The 26,991-nt window shown below is 40.9% G+C and overlaps 1 protein-coding gene across 1 annotated transcript in view; it reads left to right on the top strand.

Moving 5' to 3' along the window:
- The window catches only part of BRMS1L (BRMS1 like transcriptional repressor), a 41,766-nt gene extending 29,658 nt beyond the window's left edge, over window positions 1-12,108 (top strand). The window contains exons 7-10 of the mRNA XM_065403640.1: window positions 1,736-1,800; window positions 3,905-3,944; window positions 5,270-5,396; window positions 11,985-12,108. Coding sequence (XP_065259712.1) covers window positions 1,736-1,800; window positions 3,905-3,944; window positions 5,270-5,396; window positions 11,985-12,108 — 356 coding nt within the window. The remainder of the gene's footprint in view (window positions 1-1,735; window positions 1,801-3,904; window positions 3,945-5,269; window positions 5,397-11,984) is intronic.
- Window positions 12,109-26,991: the final 14,883 nt, after the last annotated feature.

Here is a 26,991-nt window from a genome sequence, read left to right as displayed (position 1 = left end):
TGTCACCGTTTACAGCTGATGTCCAGTGCAGGTGAGAGGCTCAAAGGAGCCAGCTTCCAGAAGTAAACACAAAACCCAGGAGATGATTGGTAGATGCTCTTAGCCTGGAGGAACGGGAGGTCTAAAGTCTTTGCAAACTGAGGTACCCTTCAGATGCACCCTCACTTCCCCCTTGCAGGGGAGGATGAGAGAATTCAAAGGTAGGCCTAACTCCTAGGATTCAGCCCAAGGGGATCAACCCTAAATATATATATATATTTTTTTAGTATGGAGGCCATTTAATATCACATCAGACTCAAAACACATGATATTTGAGGTGTTTAGGTCCCCCTATTAAAATTTAAAAGCGAAATGAAGTTAAAGTTGTGGCTTTCTTTTTTAAAGTCTATCACTGTCTATTTTATTCTGTGTGTCTCTAATTGGGACACACACATCAAGACTGCTGCTTTATTGGAATATTTCTCAGAAAGATGACCTGTCGTAATGACAGTGGATAATAATGAATGTTACTCAGTTAAGATGGCATTATCATAAATTCAGCTTAGTGGAGATGCTTTTAGCTAGTGCCAGAAATTTAAGTGGTGGTTATTCAGTTGTTTGGATGTAACTCTATCGTCTGGTCTTCTAATACAGAAATTGCTAAAAGGAATTATGTGGTATAAATTTCCAAGTATTCATGCACAGGATGGCTGTGTGCTGGAGGTGTCAAGCCGAATAGCTTCAAATTACAAGATACATTGGCAGTTCTTACTTATTTTTACAGACAGAGATCCATGTTAATTTGCTGTCTTGTGCTTATTTCTTAAAGTATGGTTAAATTTATCTAACACAATATGTAATGCATACTGGAATTTCTTAGTCTTTCAGTATGTTACAGTACATAGTCTTTGAACTTGACTTGAAATCACAATGAGAACTACAAAATAATTTTTTTTTTAAAAGTGTTGATTAGTAATGAATGTTTAATTTCAACAACTTAAACTTTTTCTTCCAGTTTCTCAAACTGCTTCAAAACTAATGTGTTTTTTAAAGTCAGGGCGATTTAACTTTAAACGTTCATAATTTATCAACTTTTTCAAACTTGCCTTGTGTTATATAGCTTGCTGAGGTTGAAAAAACAAGACAGATCTGAAGACTTTTATACACTCTACTTTACAATATTCTGTTTTGTATTTGTGTATATTGTAGTAATTAACAACTTGTGGTACAGAGTTGATATTTTAAGGTAGAGCTTTTGAACTTTAACTCAGTATTTCCAGTCTTTCAGATACTTGATTTCTCAACCTTAACATTTTTCCATGTAATAGTATAGGATTTAGAGTCACTAAGAAACTGCACTGAAGATGTTAATTTAGATGCTTGCTTTCAGTGTTGTAGAAAAATAAGCTGCCAGGATTGATTTATTCTGTTTGGAGTACAAGAAACAAGGATTGTTTTGGTGTCTGTCAAGTACAGAATGGGTATGTAATGTCTGTTGTAGTCTTGTATCCCTGTGGTGTTCTACAATAACAACCTTAATGTAATTGTAAATATGATAGCTTCTAGGAAACTTAAGTGACACTTGTACGCTGTGTGGCTCTCCAGACCTAATTTTTGTAGTGCTCTTTCACTTCATTTGGAATTCTGTGTGTGGAGCAATGGCAGAATAGAGTCACTAAGTAATTTAAAATTTATGAAGATTGTAGACCTTTTATGCTAATTTCACTGTAAAAAGTGATTCCCTTAACTTTTCAACGTCCCTATATAGTTTATATGTTACAGGACCTCGATATACTTGAAGATTGGACAACAATAAGGAAGGTATGATTGGAGGATGAATGTCAATTTTGTTGCCTGTTGCCCTGTTCTCATACATTTTACAAATATATAGGCAAGCTTCCATTAAAATAATCGAGAGCATAAATATTGCTAAATAGTATTTTTGCAATGAAGTCTGATAGTTATAGCAAGGGAACAGAGTGATGTGCGTTCTAAACTTAGCTCTGATACTGAGTAGTCTGCCCTTGGCTATGTCTCTTAGGGTACGTCTTCACAGCAAAGAACGGAGTAGGATGGGGGATGGAGAACCCTGCAGCAGTGAGTCTCATATCCTGGGTCAACTGACTTGGGCTCATGGGGCTCTCTGGGCCTAAAAATAGCAGTGTAGACATTCCTGCTTGGGCTGGTGCCTGGGTTCTGAGATCCACCCCTCCTTGCTGGGTTTCAGAGCTCAGGCTCCAGCCCAAGCGGGAACATCTAAACTGCTGTGTTTAGCCCCACACTGTGAGTCCAAGTCAGCTGACCTGGGTTCTGAGACTCGCTGCTGCAGGGTGGATATGTGTTGTTGTTGTTGTTGCAGTGTAGGCATACCCGTAGCCTTTTCACCTCAGTTCCTAATCTGTAAAATGGGGAATGCCATACTGAAGGCCTGGTTTACTCTACAACAAGCTGGACCTAAATTCTGTTTTACTCTGGTACAGTATGCTGGAAAATCTGCAGCAGCTTTTTTTAAAATTTCAAAAACATTTTATAATTAATTGTGAAAATGAATGAATAAATACAGTAGTTTGTTTAATTTTATAGTAAATTCAGTTTATTTTGCTGTCACCACATATTTCATTATGACATAGATGTCGGTCAGGTGGTGCAGCAGTTGGGACTCGAGGCAAGAGTCCCAACCCAGTGGTTCTCAACCTGCAGCCTCTGGGCTGCTTGCGGCCCAATCAGCACAGAGCTGCAGCCCATGTGACGTACTCAGGGCATAGATGTAGTATTAGATGCGGCCCACGTAACACATTGTGGGCCCCATATACAGCTCACAATGGTAAATAGGTTGAGAACCACTGGTCTAACCTGACTGTACCTCCCCAGTGGCTAGAAAACCACCTTTCTGCCATAATGTCCTTGGACCTAATAAAACCTAGAACCAGCTAGTCACCAGGGTGTATAAGCAGTATTTCCCATCTTGTGGAACACCAGACTAGTTCAAGGGGAGGTGGGCTAGAGGAGAGAATCAGGACAGGGACACCTTCATGACATTGGATCCACCTCTCTTCCTGACTGTAAACATTCTCTAGACTGCACATAAAACTGGATGGCTACTTGAAAACCAACCTGTCTTCCTCCTCTTCTTTGGCACTAGAGGAGGGGAAGCAAAATAGAAAAATATACAGCTGAAAAATATGCAGAAAAGACACTGAAGGTGGGTGTGGGTAGGAGATAAACATGTGCAAGAAGGTGAACAAAGCAGAAATGTCCACTGTGCTCCTGAATGGTACAAGGGAACATGGGCAAATCCATCACAATTGAGGGTCCAACACATAAAGTTGGAAACTGCTTTGCTTAAACTACAGCAGGAATTATGCTGAACAAATATCGGACCATAGACACAATTTCACCCTAATAGCTCTTAAGTAGGGCTGAGAGTGAGTAAAACTGATTATTATACACACAACCGTAGAATGTACTTGGATACAACTGTGAGCTAGGCAGAGGCTTGTTTCTATAGCTTTTTGAGTGAGCTTTTCTTTATGCAAAATCTTTATCTGGCAGCTATTGATTGTAAGCTGAATTAAGAATGTTTCGTGCTATTTTGGGTTTGGTTGGCAATCTGCAGAGTGACATAACACCAACTATAAAATATTGTATAAAGAATTGCTCCTGATTTATTTAAAATCAAAGCCCATTAAAGCAGATAATGGATCTGTTTCTCTGCATGCTTTTATTCAGCTAATCAGTGGTGTGCAATGTTATAAAATATTTTTGATTTTTTTTTTTTTTAGAACAAGCGTTTAAACATATATATGTAAATGCTAATATATTAAAGAGCTGCACTGCAGTAGAACTTTTCTTAAGGCATTTTTTAATAAATGTTCAAAAAGTAAGCTTTCTTAACTTTCTCTTTTTTCCTTTTTTGTACTTCAAGGCAATGGCTACGCTGGGGCCACACAGAGTAAAGCCGGAACGTAAGTAATAAAAACCTCACAGCTTAATACATTCTGGTTTCATAAGACAAAACTCATTAAGCACAACAGCATAGATTTCATCTAGACAGAACAGAGATTTATCAGGCACAACAGGGACTGCAGTGGTTGAGGAGGGGAAAGGAAAGCAGAGGGCTTTAAGGGTATGTCTGCACTTCAAAAAGAAAAAACAAACATGGCAGTGAGTCTCAGAGCTCTGGTCAGCTGACTCAGGCTTGCACCATGGGGCTGCAAACAGCAATGTAGATACTCCTGCTCGGTCTGGGGCCTAGTCTCTGAGACTGCTGTTTTTAGCCCTGCTACACAAGCCCTCGTCAGTTGACCTGGACTCTGAGACTCAATGCTGTGTGTCTCTTTGTGTTTGCTGCAGTGTAGACATACCCTAAGCTGCTTCTTATTTCTCAGGCCTTGGTTGAGGCACTGTTGTGCTCTGTGATTTACAATAGGGTTGCTCTCTCCACTGACAGTCTTTCTTACATATATTTGTATGAAATAGTTATTTTCATTATAGTCTCAGTATCTTCTAAATGGTGAAATGTTTTTAAAATCAAGGTTAATACTTAAATGGTGGAAGATTACCAGTAGAAGGAGTAGACTTGTAGAGAAACAGATTGGATTGGCTTGATACATGTCAGTGCAGCATATAAATGCTTTTTCTCTGGCTTCTACCTCCCCCAGCTGCTCTGTGTGCAGCAGCTAATTGAAGTTAAGCAGAGCGTATCCATTTCACTATGCTCTGCTGCTCTGAGTCAGTGAAGAGCAGAACTTGGGAGAGAGGAAGGGGACAATGTTTGGATACCAAGGTGATATTCACCTTAGATGCCCAAGTTAGGTAGAAAGGGAAACAAGGGGGAGGAAGTGGTTGGGGAACAAGAGAAGAGGAAGTAAGTAGGTGTTGCTTTCTTTAGTGACAAATTTCTGTTGGGGTATTGTGGTTAATGACATAGTACACTGACACAATTGTATTGGAGAGGAGGAGAGGTGTGGGGAGAAAGAGGAAGAAATTTGATCAATGGTTGATACTTAGACTTGCCACATATACCACAGTTACCATGATGTAAATTAACGTTAATTTTACCTGAAAATTGAGTTTTTAATGGACCCCACTACTTCAGGAGATAAAAGAAAAAAGCATCTCTTCTCTTAACTATCTTCGATTTTAGTTTGATTGTTGCCTAAGGTAGCAATGCCCTAAACACTTAACTACATCAGCACATGCATATATGCTAAGTATTTGAAAATAAATTTATAAACCTGACTTTAATATCTGCATGGTCAGTAATAAATATTTCTGTTGATCATTTTAGCACCTGTCAAATTAGAAAAGCATCTGCATTGTGCTAGGTCTGAAGAAGGAAGACTCTATTATGATGGAGAGTGGTATGGACGTGGACAGACAATATGTATTGATAAGAAAGATGAGTGCCCTACAAGGTAAAGGTCATAGCCAAATAGCCTACTCCCATTTACAATAACATACATTATACAGTGAATGGAAAGCCCAACCTTACAATTTCAGTCAGCTGTTGCCATGTCAGTTACTTATCAATATTTTCTATCTTAAAAGATAACGAGCTGCTTTCTTCTAGATATCTATTTTTGCCTTCCTCCAGCATAAGTACCAAATGATCTAAGTGTAGAGGCTTAGTTACCTTAATATTTAAAATACATAAAATTTGACAGCTGATGTATATGTCTGAAATAATAGCCTAAAACGAGGGCTGTCAATCGCAGTTAATTCACGTAATTAACTCAAAACAATTAATCACGATAAAAAAATTAATCTCAATTAATCGCACTTATAACAATAGAATACCAATTGAAATTTATTAAATATTTTTGAATGTTTTTCTACATTTTCAATATTGATTTCAATTACAACACAGAATACAAAGTGCACAGTGCTCACTTTATATTGTTGTTTTTTATTACAAATATATGCACTGTAAAAATGATCAACAAAAGAAATAGTATTTTTCAATTCACCTCATACAAGTACTGAAGTACAATCTCTTTATCATGAAAGTTTAACTTACAAATGCAGATTTGGGGGGGGGGGGTTACATAACTGCACTCAAAAACAAAACTGTGTAAAACTTTGGAGCTTACAAATCCACTCAGTCCTACTTCTTGTTCAGCCAATCACTAACACAAACAAGTTCGTTTACATTTATGGGAGATAATGCTGCCTGCTTCTTATTTACAATGTCATCTGAAAGTGAGAACAGGCGTTCGCATGGCACTTTTGTAGCCGGTGTTGCAAGGTATTTACATGCCAGATATGCTAAACATTCGTATGCCCCTTCATGCTTCGGCCACCATTCCAGAGCACATGCTTCTATGTTGATGATGCTCGTTAAAAAAATGTCAATTAAATTTGTGACTGTACTCCTTGGGGGTCTCCTGCTCTGTTTTACCCACATTCTGCCATATATTTCATGTTATAGCAGTCTAGGATGATGACCCAGCACATGTTTGTTTTAAGAATACTTTCACAGCAGATTTGACAAAACTCAAAGAAGGTATTGATGTGAGATTTCTAAAAATAGCTACAGCACTTGACCCAAGGTTTAGGAGTCTGAAGTGCCATCCAAAATCTGAGAGGGATGAGGTGTGGAGCATGCTTTTAGACGTCTTAAAAGAGCAAAACTGTGATGCGGAAACTACAGAACCCAAACCACCAAAAAAGAAAATCAACCTTCTGCTGGTGGCATCTGACTCAGATGATGAAAATGAACAGTTCGTATTGCTTTGGATCGTTATCGAGCAGAACCCATCATCAGCATGGAAGCATGTCCTCTGGAATGGTGGTTGAAGCATGAAGGGGCATATGAACTTCAGCAAATCTGGCACGTAAATGTCTTGCAACGCCAGCTGCAACAGTGCCATGCAAACGCCTGTTCTCACTTTCAGGTGACATTGTAAACAAGAAGCAGGCAGCATTATCTCCTGCAAATTATAACCAACCTTGTTTGTCTAAGTGATTGGCTGAACAAGAAGTAGGACTGAGTGGACTTTGTTTTATTTTTGAATGCAGTTTTTTTGGTACACAATTCTACATTTGTAAGTTCAACTTTCATGATAAAGAGATTGCATACAGTACTTGTATGAGGTGAATTGAAAAATACAATTTTGTTTTTTACAGTGCAGATATTTGTAATAAAAATAAATATAAAGTGAGCACTGTACATTTTGTATTCTGTGTTGTAATTTGAAATTAATACATTTGAAAATGTAGTAAACCAAAAATATTTAAAATAAATGGTATTCTATTGTTTAACAGCATGATTAATTGCGATTAATTTTTTTAATCACTTCACAGTCCTACCTAAAACATGAGTATAAACAAAACTCCATATCTTAACCCACTAAATATACCACACTTAAAATACTATATTTCCTTAGACTTTCCATCTATATTTTTCTCTGGCTGCAATTCCACATAGAAGAGAGGACATCAGGCTATCAGACTTTGTTTATAAAAATGAAATCTGAGCCCACATGCTAAATTTGTGTAATACATTAATTAAAAAGCCATTGAAAATGTCAAATACTTGCTCCTATTTTTTCCCCAATGAATCCTTTCACAAGCTGCTCCACCTCAGGAAAAACTCTGATTAAAAACCTGGGAGAGGCAATTCTATAAATGTTCTCTTTGTAGTTTCTAGTACTTGATAGAGGCAAGACAGGACTTGGTACTGACATCAGACAGGACAGTGGACTAGATTGAACATTGGTCTGATCTAGTATGGCAATTTCTATGTAAGAGGGCAGAGATGTGATAGATTTTGATCTATGAGTGAAGTCCTGGCTCCATTGTAGTTAATGGGAATTAAATGGGGCCAGGATTTTACCATATAGATTGAAGTCCCGAAACTTGTTACCAGATTCTGGAACTTTTTCCTTGGTGTGTTTGGATCAAGGGGATTAAGTTTGGATCAAGTTTTGACCCAGTTTTAAATGGAATCTTACCTGAATATTTCCAGACTTGCTGACAACTGCTTTAAACCAGTGGTAAATCATGTGTCCTTGCTTTCAAATGTCTGATGTTCTGAAAAGTTGGAGCTCTGTTTAGAACATGAACCTCTTAACTATTCCCAGACTAGAATCTTTGTTAAATATGGATTAAAGTACAAATTATGTTGAATCTGTAGGACCTTTTAAATTTCAGTGAATTTTAAGCAATAAATTGAAAAAGTAGATAAATATGAACCTCTGCCCAGTATATGGATAAATGTATTCACAGCTAAATTTCCACCTTCAAACTTCAACAACCATCAGCTTCAATGGTATGATACAAGTAAATCGTAGGGCCGAGTTTGATCCAATATATGCAAAGCCACACAGGTTTGTGTGAGAAACTACTCTTCTGTAATGGAGGAATCCATCTGAATTGGACGATAGTAATTGAAGTCAACTGTATCTACTGATTATTTTTGTTACTCTTATGATCAGGGAAAACATTTGAACAGGGAGTTTAAAAAAATAAAAAACTGTTTAGAGCTGAAGCAGGAAAGAATTTGAATACAATTATACATTGTTTATTTTAGCACTTACATTAACCGTCATGAAACAAATCTGTGGAAATCATTTTGCCCTTTCCCATTTTGCCTTGCATTGAGTTTGAAGACTTTTGTTAAATTTTTGGACAGGATCACGCAGGTAAATGTGTTCAAACATTCATACATAAATCTATGAAAGCCATGCTCTGATTGACATATGCCTCATCCTGCACTGGATCCTGCTACATCAGAGCAGCTATGCCATTCAGCAACGATTAAGAGTATGTTAAATTTACACTATTGAGATAATCTGGAGATCTGATATGGGCTGTGATGTGAGTTGTGTAAATAAATAGCTCTTACTTTGAGGTTGTCTATTGTCACCACAGCTTTAAACTACCGTATATACTTGATCATAAACCGGTTCATTTATAAGCCGACCCCCCAAGATGGATAAGTAAAAATGGAAAATTTTTATGATCCGTTCATAAGCCGACCCTATAATTCAGGGGTCAGCAAACTATGGTTCCCGGGCCATCAGGATAAGCCACTGGTGGGCTGAGATGGTTTGTTTACCTCGAGCGTCCGCAGGCACGGAGGTAAATCTAAGAAATCAAAGTGTTCCGGTGCGCCAGCTGCTTACCCTGACAGGCCGGGACAGCAGCTGGCGGGGAAATTTTTTTGGGGGGGGAGAAGCTGAGGGTTAGGGGAGTAATCCCTGTGACCACCCCCCACATGACCCCACCCCTAGCCCGGGACCCCCACACTCTCTCTATCCCCTCCCTTCCCACCTTATCTGGGGAGGGCCAGGGGAGGATGTCTCTCGCCTGGCTGGAGCTGCTCCGGGAGGCTGGGCAGCGCGGTCGCAGCATGTTTCAGCGGGCTGGGCTGGGCGGCATGGCCGCAGTGTGCTCCGGCAAGCCGGGTGGCGGGGCCACAGCGTGCCCTGGGGGGTGGGGCCGACCAGCACGGCTGCAGCCTGCCAGCCCCGGAGTTGCAGCTGCTTCGGAGGCTGGGGGGAGAGCAGCGTGGCCAGAAGCAGAGAGACTCTGGCCCCGCCTCTTCCCTTCTGGCTCTGCTGGCTGTGCTGCCTCTCCTTGCTCCCTCTGTTGGGGGGAGGGGCTGTGTCCCACCTCTCCCTCTCTATACCCGTTCATAAGCCGACCCCCTTCTCTGGTGCGTCCCTTTGTTACTAAAAAAATTCAGCTTATGAACGAGAATATATGGTATGTAATTTGTACACTGCAAATATCCAAGTACTACATGATCCTCTAATATATATTAGTTATTTCAAGGCTGAGTAAACGGTTGCAATTTTAATATAATTTAGAGAATATCTTTGAGAACTCAGAGGATGGGTGAAATCCAGAAGTCTTTAAAAAGAGGAACAAAGAGGACCGGAGGGATTTATAGACCAGTCAGCCGGACTCGAATACCTGGAAAGATACTGGAATGAATTATTAGAGAATATATTTTTAAGGCCCTTGTTGGCTATTACTTGTCATTTATTATCTTCTAGGATTTGTCAAGAACAAATCATGCCAAACCAACCTAATACCTTCTTTGACTGGATTACTGGCCTAGTGGATAAGGGGGAAACAGTGGACACTTACCTTGGATTTTTTTTTTTTTTTGGTAAAGCTTTTGACACAGTCCCACGTGACATTGTCGTAAGCAAACTAGGAAAATGTGGTCTAGATAAAATTACTATCAAGTGGATGCACAACTGGTTGAAAAACCATACTCAGAGTAGTTAACAATGGTTTGCTTTCAAACCGGGAGGACATGTATAGTGGCAGGAGGTCTGTCCTAGGTCCAGTAGTAGTCAATATTTTCGTTAATAGGATAATGGAGAGTGTGCTTATAAAATTTGTGGGTGATGCCACTGGGGGACTTTCAAACACTTCGGAGGAGAGGATTAGAACTACCTTGGCAAATTAGAGACTTGCTCTGAAATCAACAAGATGAAATTCAGTAAAGATAAGTACAAAGTCCTTCACTTAAGAAGGGAAAAGCAAATGCATAAATATAAAATGGGGAATAACTGGGTGGGCAATAGTACTGCAGAAAAGGATCTGGGGATTATAGTGGATCACAAATTGAATGAGTAAAAAATGTTATGCAGTTGTGAAAAAGGCTAATATCATTCTGGGGTGTATTAACAGGAGTGTCGTATGTAAGACTTGGGAGGTAATTGTCCAACTTTACTCAGTACTGAGCCCTCAGCTAGAGTACTGAGAGCACTACTGAATGTCACCCTTTAAGAAAGATGTGGACAAATTGGGAGGAATCCAAAGGACAGCAAGAAAAATGAGAAGAGGTTTAGAAAATGTGACATGAGGAAAAGTGTTTTTTTTTTTTAAATGGGCATGTTTAGTCTTGAGAAAGAAGACTGCGGGTGAGGGAGGGGACATGACCTGATGATAGTCTTCATATATGTTAAGGACTGTTATAGAGAGGATGGTGATCAATTGTTCTCCAGGTCCACTGAAGGTAGGACAAGAAGTAATGGTCTTACTCTGCAGCAAGGGAGATTAATGTTAAATATTGGGGGAAAACTTGCTAACTATAAAGATTAAGTACTGAAATTGTTACCTAGGGAAGTTTTGCAATCCCCATCTTTGGCATTGTCTAAGAACAGGTTAGACAGACACCCATCAGAGATGGTTTAGGTATATTTGGTCCTGCTGCTGTTCAGGGAGATGGACTAGATATCCTCTGGAGGTCCCTTCCTTTCCTACATTTTCATGATTCTGTGAATTCTCTTCATCTGAGTGTCAAAGTAATAATGACTGAACTGGCACACCACTAGCAATCAAGTGTCTAATTATATTTATATTTTAATCCTTAAATCAGGTGGTCCAAAGGAAAGTATGGAATGTGCCTTGAAACTGCTTTCTACTAATGAACAATGAGGAAAAACAACTCCAAAAGTGTTTGCATTAATGTTTAACTAAGTAATCCATGTAAAAAAAAAAAAAAAAAAAAAAAAAAAAAAGTTCAATTAGCCAACCAGTTCAGTTTTTCCTTTACGTGTGTACTGGCTAACAGTTAAATACAAGTTCTTCCTAACTTTCTTTTTGCTGGAGAGCAATTTCGTTTGACTTGTTCGTTTTTTTCCAGGAAGCCCACTTCAGATTGGTGGATTGATAAGGTCTTCTCAATGGGTACTATGAGACAAACTTGTATTTTTATTATAGACCCTATACATTAAAAGGGAAGATGAGTGCTGTGTTTAACCAAATTAAATGTTTGAGATTCATTAGAACTATCATTTTTATTGGATGAAAAATTATTGGTGAAGATATAGTGTTCCTAGATATATCCATGTATCTTTAGTGTCAGCTACAGAATTCTGTTGTTAAAAATATCAACATAATCAGGAAGGAGGCAGTAGCTGTCTGGGCCTAGTACTTCTTAATGCAAATATTTAGTATTCCAAAAGAGCACTCTACTTGTGGGGCTGATCCTTTGATTTATAAGATCATTTGTTTCTAAATCCTATTTTTTTTCTTTTCAGTGCCATAATTACAACAATTAACCATGATGAAGTGTGGTTTAAGAGGCCTGATGGAAGTAAATCCAAACTGTATATTTCTCAGTTACAGAAAGGAAAATATTCAATAAAACATAACCACAATTGACCATTACTAATTCAGATGTATAACAAGTGGTGTTAACATGCTTGATGTGCCATGAAGTGAAAGATGTATTTAATAATGTTTTGTATTCTTATTAAATTTATGGCAGTATCTGATGTATTTGTAGTACTGTACGTAAACTTCATATGGATGTCCTTGAATAGGTGATGACTCTTAATCATGTTGCCCAAGACATTTTACCTCTAAGCTGGGTCCAGTGCCTAAGATATGAAGTATGCCTTCACAGATAATGGCTGAACTTCTGATTTAAAAATATTTGTAAAATGCAAAACATTTGCTTTTATTATTGGTGACTAGATTGTGTGGTAATTGTGCAATTATTTTTTACCAGCAGTTCACTTCATATATTAAGTGAATTGTCATGTTTGTCTTGTGAGTGTAAGTTAGTCTGCATAAATGTTGCTTCTGAATAGTCTAATGACTTAAGTATTCTTTTATCCAAAGTGAACAGAATTTTTTAAACTTGAGACCCTGGACAGCTCTGACTTTTATAAGGTTTACCATGCCACTTGTAACAAAATAAAGTCAATATTAAGACATTTTTGAGAAGCACTTTCTAGTACCCCATAATAAATTTAAAATGTTGGTGGCTTTCTTTTCTAAGTTATGCAAGAACGTCACTAGCAAAGGCAATGTAAAATTAGTTACACTACAGGTAGAGGCAGTGCTATGTGGTCCACAGAGGGCATGAGTGCCTGGCAATATTACCATGTAAATGGTAAATAACTGAAAGTATTATATTGCATGCTGCACTTGTCTGATCTATAGTCTTATGAAACAAATATTCTAAAAACACTTTGTCAAAAGTAAAATGTACCCTCAGAAATGGTATCTCTGGGACAAATTAACAGTGACCTGGGGGGGGGGGGGGGAGGAATAGCTCAGTGGTTTGAGCATTGGCCTGCTAAACCCAGGGTTGTGAGTTCAATCCTTGAGGGGGCCATTTAGGGAACTGGGGTAAAAATCTGTCTGGGGATTGGTCCTGCTTTGAGCAGGGGGTTGGACTAGATGACCTTCTGAGGTCCCTTCCAACCCTGATATTCTATGATTCTATATGCCATCTTTCCAAATTTCCCATATTTTACTCTTTTCATAACGGAATTGTTTCATGCAGTTTAGAAAGTTAAGCTTGCACAGAAGTTATATTTCAAGACCTCAGGGGCAGAGTCTAAAATCCTTAATGTTATAGTACATGTTTGGAGCATGTAGAATAACAGGTGAGATTCGAGAAAAATAAGTTTTTCCTGGTGGTTGTGTGCACTTTACTGTCCATTATGATGACTCTTTGTGGAGCAAGGAAAACATGTTTGCTTAAATTGATCATGGTAATGGAAAACTCTTTTGCCCTACATAATACTTAACTGCTTTACCTCTGAAATGTCATTGCTGGTGCAGGGTGGTAACTACTTGACTGTTGCCCAAAGTCTAAAATATTGGACCTTTATAGTGATAGAAAAGCATTGCTCAGGATAAACTGCATGTCACATTAACATTAGCCAACTGTACATAAAATAACAATTGATGTGTTGGCTTTTGACAGTACTTACTGTATGTACACAGTTTGATAAAAAAATTTGTAATAAAATATTTGTATTTTTTAACGTAGTGTATAAATGATCTGTGATAGTGGACTTTGTACAGTTGTGTTACTTTTTATTTTTCCTTGAGAGTTGCAGATGTTTAATTCTAAAGAGAGCTAAAAATATTGTAGCTTTTAATGTTGCCTAGAAATGTTTGTCTTCCACAGAACCTAAAAAGGCGAATACAGATATTTGACTGGAAAATCACTTTTAAACCCAATATCTTTGCAATAAACTAAAATATAGAAGTCCATATTCCAGTATATGTATGGACCTATATAACCAGAGATGTAATACAAGTCTCTGTCTTTCTGGCTTCTTTACCCCCATGTCTTTATAATATGTGAAAGCTTAAACCCTATAGAAGTATAAGTCATACACATGTACTAAACAAGGTTTGTTTAGAAAATTGTAGCAATATACACTTGTTAATTTGAAAGTTAACACTTTTTTAGTTTTTTCAAAATCTTTGAAGAAGGAACTGCACAAGTTACTAACAAATGCTATCTAAGTGTGTACATGCGCAACTTTTATTAATTTAGGTTTGGGGAAGTGAATGTGGGCATTACTGTAATATGGACACTATGCATTACTCAAGCATTTTTAACAGATGGCTACAGTAACATTAATACACACTTTTGCCTACAAGAGAGGGGAATGTGTATAAAGCAAACTTAAGCACTGTGGAAAATAGTTCACAATCTAGAATAGGTGTGCAGGGGAATCTTAGTTTATATTGGGCATGTATCTTGAGAGTATAGTCTTTGTACACAAGCTCAGTATTTGCTGCTTTGTTGCCATGCTATCCCTTGCTACTGGTAACAAGCCAGTATTACACTCTCCAGACCTGCTCTACACTAACAAATGTGATTTGTCAACTAACCCTTTAACACTGTTCAGACACTATGTGGACAAGTAAGGGCTTGCTTAGCATTTGCAACTAAACAGTGTTCAACCCCAATTCAGATGGCACAATTGCTGCTCTTAAATTTTGTAGTGTAGTGCAAGCGTCAGCCCTGGGTACAAAGTAATGCCTGTCTGCAACTGATATGAATGGGACAGAATTGAGTTTGGGGGCTGGGGAGGAAATTGGAAGTCCATATTGAAAGAATGGGTTTAAAAAGCACATAGCTTACTTTTTGACTTGCCTAATTTACTCAATAAATCATTTGAAGGGTATGTCTGCACTGTAGCTGGGAGGTGAGATTCCCGGCACAAGTAGACAGACTTGCACTAGCTCTGCTCGAGCTAGCATGCTTTAAAAATAGCAATGTGGATGTTATGGCATGGGCGGCGGCTCAGATTAGCTACCTACGCTCAAACCCAGGGAGTTGGCAAGGCTTGGGGATGGGTGACTAGCTCAAATTGCCATCTGTGCAGCACAGTCCATACTGCTGTTTTTAGTGCGCTACCTCAAGCAGTGCTAGCATGATGCTTTCTACTTGTGCTGACAATCACACCTCCCAGCTGCAGTGTAGACCTACTTAGACTAAGCACCTCTTTGATTTGCCTGGCAAGTAAGAGGCTAAGACAGATTCTGAACTTTTTTGCATTAGATACAAGTTAACTACTTTTTTTTTAACTTGGAATTTTTAAAGTTGGCATTCCAGGTCCAGTGCTTTTCCCATTAATTTCAATGCAGAATTACTTTATATTCTGTCAAAATTATTTTACTCCTGCATGTTCAGAAGAAAAGGGACAAGTCCCTGGAGTAAACATGGATAACAGTTGCCAGAGAAAAGCTGAAACTTCAAGCGGAGTTGATTTGTTTTGGTAGTGCTCCCTATTTATTAGTGATCAGGAAAAAGGAGGGAGCTGTACTGTGGCAAAATTTGTAGACTCAATTACTTAGTCAAATGCAGAGAACATCCAGAACTTTATAGGGACTTGACTAAGCTGCATAAAAGGGAGGGGTCTACTATAAACCACCGAATCAGGAAGAGGAGATGGATGAGGCATTTTTAGAACAAATAACAAATATCCAAAACACAAGAGCTGGTAGTAATGAGGGACTCTACCTATCCAGACATCTGTTAGAAAAATAATCGAACAAAACATAATATCTTTGAATGTACTGGGGACAACTTTTTGTTTCAGACAGTTGAGGAAGTAACCTAGAGAGAGCCATTTTAGATTTGACTCTGACCAACAGGGAGGAATAAGTTGCCAATCTGAAGGCTGAAGGCAGAAGGCAATTTGAGTGAAATTGATCATGAAATGACAGGTTTCATGCTTCTAAAGAAAGGAAGGAGTGAGAGCAGCAGAATAAGGACAATATACTTCAAAACAGACGTTAACAAACTCAGAATAGCTATGCAAGGTCCCTGGAAAGAAAATCTTAAGGGGAAAAGGAATACAGGAAAGCTGGCAGTTTCTCAAGGAGATCATATTAAAGGCATAATTGCCAACTATTCCAATGTAAAGGAAAGATAGGCAGAGGCCAGTATTGCTCCATCAAGAGCTCTTTAATGACCTGAAAATCAAAAAGGAATCCCACAAAATGTGGGAACATGGATGAACTGCTGAGGAATACAAAAGAATAGTACAACCATGTAGGGACAAAATAAGAAAGGATAAAGCATAAAATGTGATGCACCTAGCAAGGGACATAAAAGACAATCGGTGGTTCTTTAAATACATTAGGAGCAAGAGAAAGATGAAGAAAAGTGTAGGTCTTCTACTTAGTGGGGAAGGATAGCTAATAGCAGACGCCAAGAAGAAGGCTGAGGTGTTTAATGCCTATTTTGCTACAATCTTCGGTAATAAGGTTAATGGTGACCAGATGCTCAACACAATTAGAGGTTAAAGAATAGATAAATTAGTTGTATTCAAGTTGGCAAGGCCTGATGAAATTCATCCTAGGATACTTAAGGAATTATATGACTCAACTTTGGAACAGTTAGCAGTTCTTTGAGAACTCATGGGGAGTGGGTGAGTTTCCAGAGGACGAGAGAAAGGTACTATGTTTGCCTATCTTTAAAAAGGGGGACAAACAGGACCTGGGAAATTTAAGACCAGTCAGCCTAACTTTGATACCTGGAGATACTGGAATGAATTATTAACCAACCTAGAGGATTAACAGTGTTATAAGGAATAGACAACATGATTTTGTCAAGAATAAATCATACCAAACCAACCTAACTTTCTTCTTTGACAGTGTTACTGTCCTAGTGGATAAGGGGAAGCAGTAGTCATGATATCTTGAGCTTAGTAAGGCTTTTGATGCAATCCCACGTGACATTGTCATAAGCAAACTAGGGAAATGGGGTCTAGATGAAATTACTATAAGATGAGTGCACAACTGGTTGAAACACTATATTGAAGGAAGCAACAGAGGGTCCTGTGGCACCTTTAAGACTAACAGAAGTATTGGGAGCATAAGCTTTCGTGGGTAAGAACCTCACTTCTTCAGATGCAAGTCTTGCATCTGAAGAAGTGAGGTTCTTACCCACGAAAGCTTATGCTCCCAATACTTCTGTTAGTCTTAAAGGTGCCACAGGACCCTCTGTTGCTTTTTACAGATTCAGACTAACACGGCTACCCCTCTGATACATATATTGAAGGAGTAATTGTGATGCTGGCAGACCAGGTGCCAGCTCTTGCCAAGGCTTTAGGCCTCATCTTAGCACTGACAAATTCACTGCTGGAAACCAGTCTGTTTCACCTGTGTTGGTATAGTTAAGATGGGTCTTGAACTTTATTAACAAGGTGTTTAGTGTTTAGACTTTATGAAATGCTTGTAAGTTGCTGCTTTCATTAATCTCACTTATAACATCTTTATCACATGCTATAAGGTAATATAATTTTTTGCTTTATAACTGTAAAAAATGTTTGCTCTGAAACAGTGAACCCAGTCAGGAGGAAGTCTCTTCTAACCATCAAGAAGTCCTGTCAAAAGTAAATGGGCCATTGTGGGACATCACTATACAAAGACTTTATTTGCCCCTTCACACCCATAAAGAGGCTATGTGCAAAAGGGCTCGTCCCATCAGCTTGAATTCTAGAAGAAGGAAATAAAAATAGCTGACTTTTTTTCATCTCTTTTGCTATTTGGAGTCTTTCAGGTCCACAGCAGCTATGAACCAGGAGCAGAGATCTCCAGAATCAACCTGTGTTAGCCCTGAAAGACATTCAGAGCTGACAGATTACTACAGCGCTGTCACCTTTTAAAACTATAGACTAACTCATTTCTGTATATGCTTGCTTGCTGTAAACCTTGTAATTAATTTTTTCCCTAGTTAATAAACCAACTAAAAATTTATTACAAGATTGGCTACAAGTGTGGTTTTTGCTGAGAGATTTAAGGTACACGTAGACCTGGGGTAAGTGAGTGGTCTCTTGGGACTGGGAGCAACCTGAATATTTTGTGATCTTTGGTGTATAGCAACCAACTATCACTGGGGTGGCAAGATAGACTGGAATGCCCATGGGGACTGCCTGTGACTCCATGGTAAAACTGTTATAGTGCTTCAGCAGTTAACATTTGTTACCGGGTTGGTGAAATCTAATTATAGAACACACAACCAATTTGGGGGCTCTGGCCTGCTTCTTGACAATCTGCCCGGAGGTTAGCACTCATGGTCATGAATCACTCCAGACAGTGTGACAGTTGGCCTAGTCTTGGCAGGATTCACATGCCACAGGTCAATTGGGTTTATAGATCATAATCCCAGCACTGTTAAAAATTTAAACTTGATATTGAGAGTTTTAAGAGCTAAAGATTAGTCACAGGGAGCGAATCACAGTCTTATGAGAGTCTTGACCCAAAAGCCATTAAACTTATGTAAGGAGAGGGGAATACTCCCTAAAAAAGAGCCCCAGATCAGGAACTGAGAACCACTCCAGACAGTGTGACAGTAATCATCAATGGCTTGCTGTCAAACTTGGGAGGACCTATCCAGTGAGATCCCAAAAGGGGCAATCCTGGGTCCAGTACTATTTAATATTTTCATTAATGATTTGGATAATGGAGTGCAGACAAGGGCATGCTCAGGAATAAAAATGTGGCTGCTTTTGGAGGGGGACTTTCTGTGCCCCTTGTAGCTGGAGGAGCTACCTCCTTCCCCCTCTCCCCTGTGGCCAGAAGAGTTGTCATCTGCCCCTGCCCTACAAAATTCCCAGATTGACACCAAGCTGGGAGGGGTTGCAAGCTCTTTTGAGGACAGTATTAGAATTCAAAATGATCTTGACAAACTAGGGAATTGGTCTGAATTCAACAAGATGAAATTCAGAAGTCCATTTAAGTTAGGATGGAAAAATCAAATGCACAAATACAAAATAGGGAATAACTGGCTAGGTGCTAGTATTGCTGAGAAGGATCTGGGGCTTATAGGGGATCAAAAATTAAATGAGTCAAAAATACAGTTGGGAAAAAAACCCTAATCTGATATGTCTTAACAGAAGTGTCATATATAAAACATGGGAAGTAATTGTCCTGCCCTACTCAGCCCTGGTGAGGCCTCAGCTGGAGTAGTGTGTCCAATGCTGGGTGCCACACTTTACAAAGATGTGAACAAAATGGAGAGTCCAGAGGAGAGCAACAACAATGAGAAAGGGTTTATAAAACTGACCTATGAAGAAAAGTAAAAAAACTGGGCATATTTAGTCTTGAGAAAAGAAGACTGAGGGGGGGACCCTATCACAGTCTTGATATATGTTAAGGACCATTATAAAGAGGATGGTAATAATTGTTCTGCACATCCACAGAAGCTAGGACAAGAAGTAATTAATCTGCAGCAAGGGAAATTTAGGTTAGATATTGGGGGGGGGGGGGCGGGGAAATCTAAGTATAAGGATAGTTAAGCCCTGGAACAGTTACTTAGGGACGTTGTGGAATCCCTGTCACTCAGTGGAGTTTTTTAAAGAACAGGTTAGATAAACACCTCTCAGCTGATGGGGGGGCACCACCACTGATGCCCAACAGCTGGTGGGGGCTGGGCTGCTCACAAACAGCTGATAGAGGGTGGCACTACCACCAAACAGTTGTTTGATGGCTCAGGAGGGGTTTAGGGGAGGGCAGAAGAAGTGGGTGGGGCCTCGGGGAGGGGATGGAGTGGGGGAGGGGCAGAGCAAGGGCAGGGCCTTGAGGGAGGGGCAGGAAGAGGCGGGGGAAGGGGCAGAGTGGGGGCGGGGCCTCGGGGCAAAGCTGGTATGGGACACTCCTGGGGAAAAGTAAAAGTCAGCGCCTGTGAATGACCTGGTTTAAATCATCACTGATAAAGTTTGCAGATGACACAAAAATTGGGGGAGTGGTAAATAATGAAGAGGACTGGACACTGATACAAAGGGATCTGAACAGCTGGGTAGGATGGATGCAAGCAAACAATGTGCATTTTGAACCAGCTAAATGTACATGTATACATTTAGGAGCAAAGAAGGTAGGCCATGCTTACAGGATGGGGGACTCTCTTCTGAAAAGCAGTAATTCTGAAAAAGATTTGGGGGTGGATAATGAGCTGAACACAAACTCCTAGGGTGACAGTGACCAAATGGACTAATACAATCCTTGGGTGCTTAAACAGGGGAATCTTGAGTATGAATAGAGAGGTTATTTTATGTCTGTGTTTGGTAATGTTGGGACTGCTGCTGGAATACTCTTGTCTGGTTCTGGTGTCCACAGTTCAAGAAGGATGTTGATCAACTGTAGATGGTTCAGAAAAGAGCCACAAGAATCATTAAAGGATTAGAAAGCATGCCTTATAGTAATAGACGCAGGGAGCTCAACTTATTTGGCTTAACAAAGAAAAGGTTAAAGGGTGACTTGATCACAGTTTGTAAGTACCTAAATGTGGAACAAATATTTGATCAGGGCTCTTCAGTCTAGCAGAGAAAAGTATACTTCAATCCAATGGTCAGAAGTCGATGCTAGACAAATTCACACTGGAAATAAGGCATACATTTTTAACAGTGAAAGTAATTAACAATTGGAGCAATTTATCAAAGGTTGTGGTGGATTCTCCATCACTGACCATTTTTAAATCAAGATTTGATTTTCTAATCTTTCTAAAAGATTTTCTAATTTTTCTAAAAGATATGCTCCAGGAATGTTTTTGGGCAAGTTTTATGGTCTGTTATGCAGAAGGTCAGGCCAGATAATCACAATGGTCCCTTCTGACCTTGGAATCTATCAATCTATATGAATTTCCTGCCTCACTTTCCTCTCTGCTCTGCAGAGTTCTTTGGACTTAGGACAGTCAACTGGGGTATCCAGGATCCTTCTGCACAAGGCTTCTCTCAATCATGGAGTCTCTCTCTCCTGTACGTCAGTTTTCTTTTACTTTGACTAGTCCCACAGTTAAATAGGAACTCTCCCCCACACCAGCTACAAAAACATACCCCTCTCTTCCTCAGTCCTGCCCATACCTTTATCTGTGAGTCCCTTGAGTTTATGAGGCTATGTCTACACTAGCACTTTTGTCAGTATAACTTATGTTGCTCAGGCCTGGGAACCCTCCCCACCCCCCGAGTGAACCTTCCCCCCAAGTGACATAAGTTACACTGAAAGACACGCTGGTGTGGGCAGCGCTATGTTGGCAGGTAACCTCCCACTGACATAGCTACCGCCGCTCGTTGCAGGTGGTTTAATTATGTCGGCGGGAGAGCTCTCTCCCTTCAGCATAGAGCAGTTACACAGGAGATCTTACAGCAGCACAGCCGCATCAGTACAGCTATGCCGCTGTAAGGTCTCTAGTGTAGACATGAGTTAAGTCTTACCGCTGGTTCCTTTGTTCTGTTCTCACTATCTGCAGAGAAACTACTTTCTCCTATCTTCTCCTACTTTCTCCTATTTCCACCTGAATGGACAACCATTAAGGTTTAATACCCACTGTTGTCCCAGGTTTGGCAGATACTTGCTATAGCCCTTGTCAGTTCATGGCTGACACACTGCACATTGAGGCACTCCATGACACAGCAATTTCATATCAGCCAGAAATCATAAGCTGTATGTAGACAGATTTCCAAATTGTTAGACAGCCTCTTAGGGTATGTCTACATGGCAATTGAAAACCCACAGCTGGTCCCTGCCAGCTGATTCAAGCTCTTGGGGCTCGGGCTAAGGGGCTGTTTAATTATGACATAGATATTCAGGCTTGTGCTGCAGCCCAAGCTCTGGGACCATCCCACCTCACCTGTCCCATTCGGCCTGAATCTCTACACATCAATTAAACATCCCCTTATCCCAAACCCCAGTCAGTTGCCATGTAACAGCCACAGCTTTTTAATTGCAGTGTTAGACATACCAGTAGAGGCCAATATGAGGGCTGAGAGAAGGCAAGAATGCCTGCACATCAAAGGCTGGATATCTAGTCCTCGAGAAACTTTAGTGCCTGAGGTCAGAGAGAAGCAGTCTTTTGGCCTCTCAGTGTATCTAAAATAGCACATTTAGGCCTTGTCTACACTACAGAGTTAAGTCGACAAGTTACATCAATGATCATAAGCTGCTTTAATTACATTGGTTGTGCATGTCCACACAATGCTCCTTGTGTCAGTGGAGCACATCGAGTTTTTTCATGAAGTTTCATGTGATTAGGTCCTATGATGGTGTCACTTGAATAGATATGTGGACAGAGTTGGCATTGGGCTTTGTTGCAAGGATAGGTTCCTGGGTTAGTGTTTATGTTGTATGGTGTGCGGTTGTTGGTGAGTATTTGCTTCAGGTTGGGAGGCTGTCTGTAAGCGAGGACTGGCCTGTCTCCCAAGATCTGTGAGAGTGAGGGATCATCTTTCAGGATAGGTTGTAGATCTTTGATGATGCGCTGGAGAGGTTTTAGTTGGGGGCTGAAGGTGACGGCTAGTGGCGTTCTGTTATTTTCTTTGTTGGGCCTGTCCTGTAGTAGGTGACTTCTGGGTACTCTTCTGGCTCTGTCAATCTGTTTTTTCAGTTCAGCAGGTGGGTATTGTAGTTTTAAGAATGCTTGATAGAGATCTTGTAGGTGTTTGTGTCTGTCTGAGGGATTGGAGCAAATGCGGTTGTATCTTAGAGCTTGGCTGTAGACAATGGATCGTGTGGTGTGTCCTGGCTTCAAGCTGGAGGCATGTAGATAAGTATAGCAGTCAGTAGGTTTCCGATATAGGGTGATGTTTATGTGACCATCGCTTATTAGCACAGTAGTGTCTAGGAAATGGATCGCTTGTGTGGATTGGTCTAGGCTGAGGTTGATGGTGGGATGGAAATTGTTAAAATCATGGTGGAATTCCTCGAGGGCTTCTTTTCCATGGGTCCAGATGATGAAGATGTCATCAATGTAGCGCAAGTAGAGTAGGGGCGTCAGGGGACGAGAGCTAAGGAAGCGTTGATCTAAGTCAGCCATTAAAATGTTGGCATACTGTGGGGCCATGCGGGTACCCATAGCAGTGCTGCTGACTTGAAGGTATATATTGTCCCCAAATATGAAATAGTTGTGGGTGAGGACAAAGTCACAAAGTTCAACCACCAGGTTTGCCGTGATATTATCGGGGATACTACTCTGAAACTTGTCATTATGCAAGGCACTGCATTTAGCCGTATGGAGTGGAAATCCATCAACTTCATGAAAAAACTCGTACAGATACAGACAGATATCATCTTCCTTTCCAAATGCAAACAGATGGACATCATACCAAAAGGACTAAGCGTAAAAAATCCATTACAATCTACATATCACACAGACTATGCTGAGAGATTGTGCCACACACTCTCAAAGAAACTGCGAAACCACCTGATCAACATCCTATACAGCAAACAGGGAAAGATTAAGACTGAGCTCTCAAAACTGGATACTCTCATGAAAAACCAACCTTCCACACAAACTTCCTCATGGATAGACTTTTCAAAAACTAGACAAGACATGTACAACACCAACTTTGCATCTCTACAAAAGAAAAAGGACACTAAACTGTCTAAACTGCTACATGTCACAAGGAGCCACAACAGTAGCTCCCTTAACCCACCCAACAATACACAAAAGCTTATGCTCAAATAAATTTGTTAGTCTCTAAGGTGCCACAAGTACTCCTGGTCTTTTTGCGGATACAGACTAACACGGCTGCTACTCTAAAACTTCTCTAGTTAAGAGACTCCTATTATCTGATATGGACAGTGTGACCTAGTGGTCAGAGCAGGAGTCAGGTCTAGGGGGTAGAGCAGGCATCTAGGTTGGGGAACAATGCCAAGGGTCAGCACCAGAGTCAACTACCAATTACCAGAGCCAGGGGTCAAGCCAGGAATTGAAGCTGAGGGTTAGAGCCAAGGTCAAATACTAAATGCCAAAGCCAAGGGTCATGCCAGGACTAGTAACTGATGGTTGGAAGCATGGCATAAGGGCAGGAACCAAAGAAGAGGCAAGGACCAAGCCTGGTGCAGGAGCACATTGGGAACAGGAATGAAGACAGAGGTGAGGCAGGAGTAGAGCAGGAACAGGCTTAGGTGCAAGAAGCAGGCATAACCAGGGTCCAACAGAGCCACAACAGGAAATCACCTAGTTCAGTGGTCCCCAACCTTTTTGTGGCCAGTAGCACATTCATGTTTTCAGAAGAGTGTGGTGGGCGCCAACAATTTTTCAAGGCTTATTTTGTATTTGTACATTAAATAATACGAAAAACATCATACTTAATATTACATAATATCAGGGCCGGCTCCAGGCACCAGCTTAACAAGCAGGTGCTTGGGGCGGCCAAGGGAGAGGGGCGGCACCTGCGGCAATTCGGGGGCAGCAGGTCCCTCACTCCCTCTAGGAGCGAAGGACCTGCTGCTGAACTGCCACCGCCGATCGCGGCTTTTTTTTTTTTCCCTCCAATTGCCACCGCCGATCGCAATTGCGATTGTGGCTTTTTTTTTTTTTTTGCTTGGGGCGGCAGAAATGCTGGAGCCGGCCCTGCATAATATATGAATCCAGACAGAAGAGAGAAGCTGGAGAGAAGCTGCGAGGACAGAGAACACCGGTGCCCGCAGCCCTGGAGTACTCTGTCCCCAGCAGGCGCGGGGCCCCGGCTTCTCTCCCCTGCTGGGCACTAGGCGGGCCCCGCGCCTGCCGGGGACAGAGAACACTGGTGCCTGCAGCCCCAGAGTTCTCTGTCCCCGGCAGGCGCGGGGCCGCAGCTTCTCTCTGGCTTAAGCCGCGGCCCCACGCCTGCTTGGGACCGAGAACAATGGCGCCCACAGCCTGCAGCCCCGGAGTTCTCTGTCCCCGGCAGGCGCAGGGCAGCAGCTTCTCTCCCCTGCTGGGCACTAGGTGGGCCCCGCGCCTGCTGGGAACAGAGAACACCACGCCCCGCAGCCTGAGTTTTCTGTCCCTGTCAGGTGCCGCGGCTTCTCTCCCCTGCTGGGCACTAGGCGGGCGCACATAAATGCCCTGGCGGGCGCCATGGCGCCCGCGGGCACCGCGTTGGGGACCACTGACTTAGTTGCTCAGACAACTTCATGGGCCTCCTCTGGCTTAAATAGTGTGATTGGACCAATTGGTTCAAGTGACTTGTACTCACACAAGAACTCTGGCAGAGGCAGGGATAGAATCCAGATCTCAAGCAGTCAATTGTCTTCCCTTAACTATGAGACCCTCCTTTCTCTTCCTGCAAGCAATTCCCTGCCTCCTTCACATTTACTGCATAAGTTCCAACTTCTGCAACAAATGAGGCAGGAGTCTTAGGGCAGGTCTTCACTACAGGGGGGGGGTCGATTTAAGATACGCAAATTCAGCTACGCGAATAGCGTAGCTGAATTCGACGTATCGGAGCTGACTTACCCCGCTGTGAGGACGGCGGCAAAATCGACCTCCGCGGCTCCCCGTCGACGGCGTTTACTCCCACCTCCGCTGGTGGAGTAAGAGCGTCGATTCGGGGGATCGATTGTCGCGTCCCGACGAGACGCGATAATTCGATCCCCGAGAGATCGATTTCTCCCGCCGATTCAGGCAGGTAGTGTAGACCTAGCCTTACAGAGAATAGCCTCCTTTACTACACAGCCTTGATTCATCCCCAGCACAGATCCGTCCTGTGCACTGAATAAGGCAGGGGATTTTTTCCTGAGGGGTCATGTGGAAAAATAGATTTTAAGTAGGTAACTTTATTAATGCTTGTGAAGCCCATAAGGAAATTAATAATTCTGTCTTCAGGGCTAGGTGTGAATAGTATGCAGTAAACAATGCATGAGGTCATACACTGAACAATGAGGATAAAAGAAAACACTGAATATCTGCTCATTCATTGTGCACCATCCATCCCGTGTACTGAATGAGGCAGGAGTCCTATGGAAAAAGTAGTATAAGATCAGATATTAAAGACTGTTTCATAATGCACATGCACAAGTGGGCCAAGGACACCTTAATTCTGGAATTTTCTAACTTTTAAGTATTAGATTTCGCAACCTTAATATTGTTCTTGTAATGTAGTTGTGTGTGTGTGTGTGTATATATATATATATACACACCTCTACCCCGATGTAACGCTGTCCTCAGGAGCCAAAAAATCTTACTGCGTTATAGGTGAAACCGCGTTATATCGAACTTGCTTTGATCCGCTGGAGTGCGCAGCCCTCCCCCCCTCTCCCCCCCGGAGCACTGCTTTACCGCGTTACGTCCGAATTCGTGTTATATAGGGTCGCGTTATATCAGGTAGAGGTGTATATATGTATATATCAAGGACACCAGCTTAGGCAGTTTAATGAAGGTTGTACTGTTCTAATTCTGCTCTTAAACATCTTTGTTTTGTAAAACTTTTTCTTTATTGAGTTTAAGAGATTTCCTATTTTAAAAATAAATATATCTAAGGACTCAAGAGGTATTGTGGAATAATGCTATAGCAGAGATTATAGACTTTAAATTACAAACATTACTCAGGCTACAGGAACTAACTTTCTGAGTCAGAATCTGGATATACTTTAAGAACCTTTTCTATATTTCTACAAATAATGTTTTTATTTTTTTTTAACAGAAGAGAAAACAGAGAAAGTGCCCAATGTACTGGATTTTGTATTCTTGTCCAACAGAGCAGGGCAATGGGAAAATCTTCAAACAATATAACTGCCCTTATTTTTCCAATGGCTCAGTGGTAAATGACAGAAAAAGAGGAAGATATAGTGAAAGAGCAAGTTTATGAAGGAGATGTGGAATTTCTCTTCATACTGTGTGTAAATTAACCAGGCTACATACTTTTTCTGAAACCAAAAAACTCTAATGGTTCATTTAACTTCCCCTAAGGAAATTAAATCCAAAACAGTCAGTGACGCTTGGTAAAGTTAAATCTGCCTCAAGGAAATAATTTGACCAGAAGACACATGAAAACTATACCAGAGATGCATTTTGATGAAAGC

Source organism: Emys orbicularis, chromosome 4 (assembly GCF_028017835.1).
Source record: "Emys orbicularis isolate rEmyOrb1 chromosome 4, rEmyOrb1.hap1, whole genome shotgun sequence".
Classification (NCBI taxonomy): domain Eukaryota; kingdom Metazoa; phylum Chordata; order Testudines; family Emydidae; genus Emys; species Emys orbicularis.
Note: the sequence above shows the minus strand (reverse complement) of the source record. Positions and strands in the feature narration are given on the sequence as shown.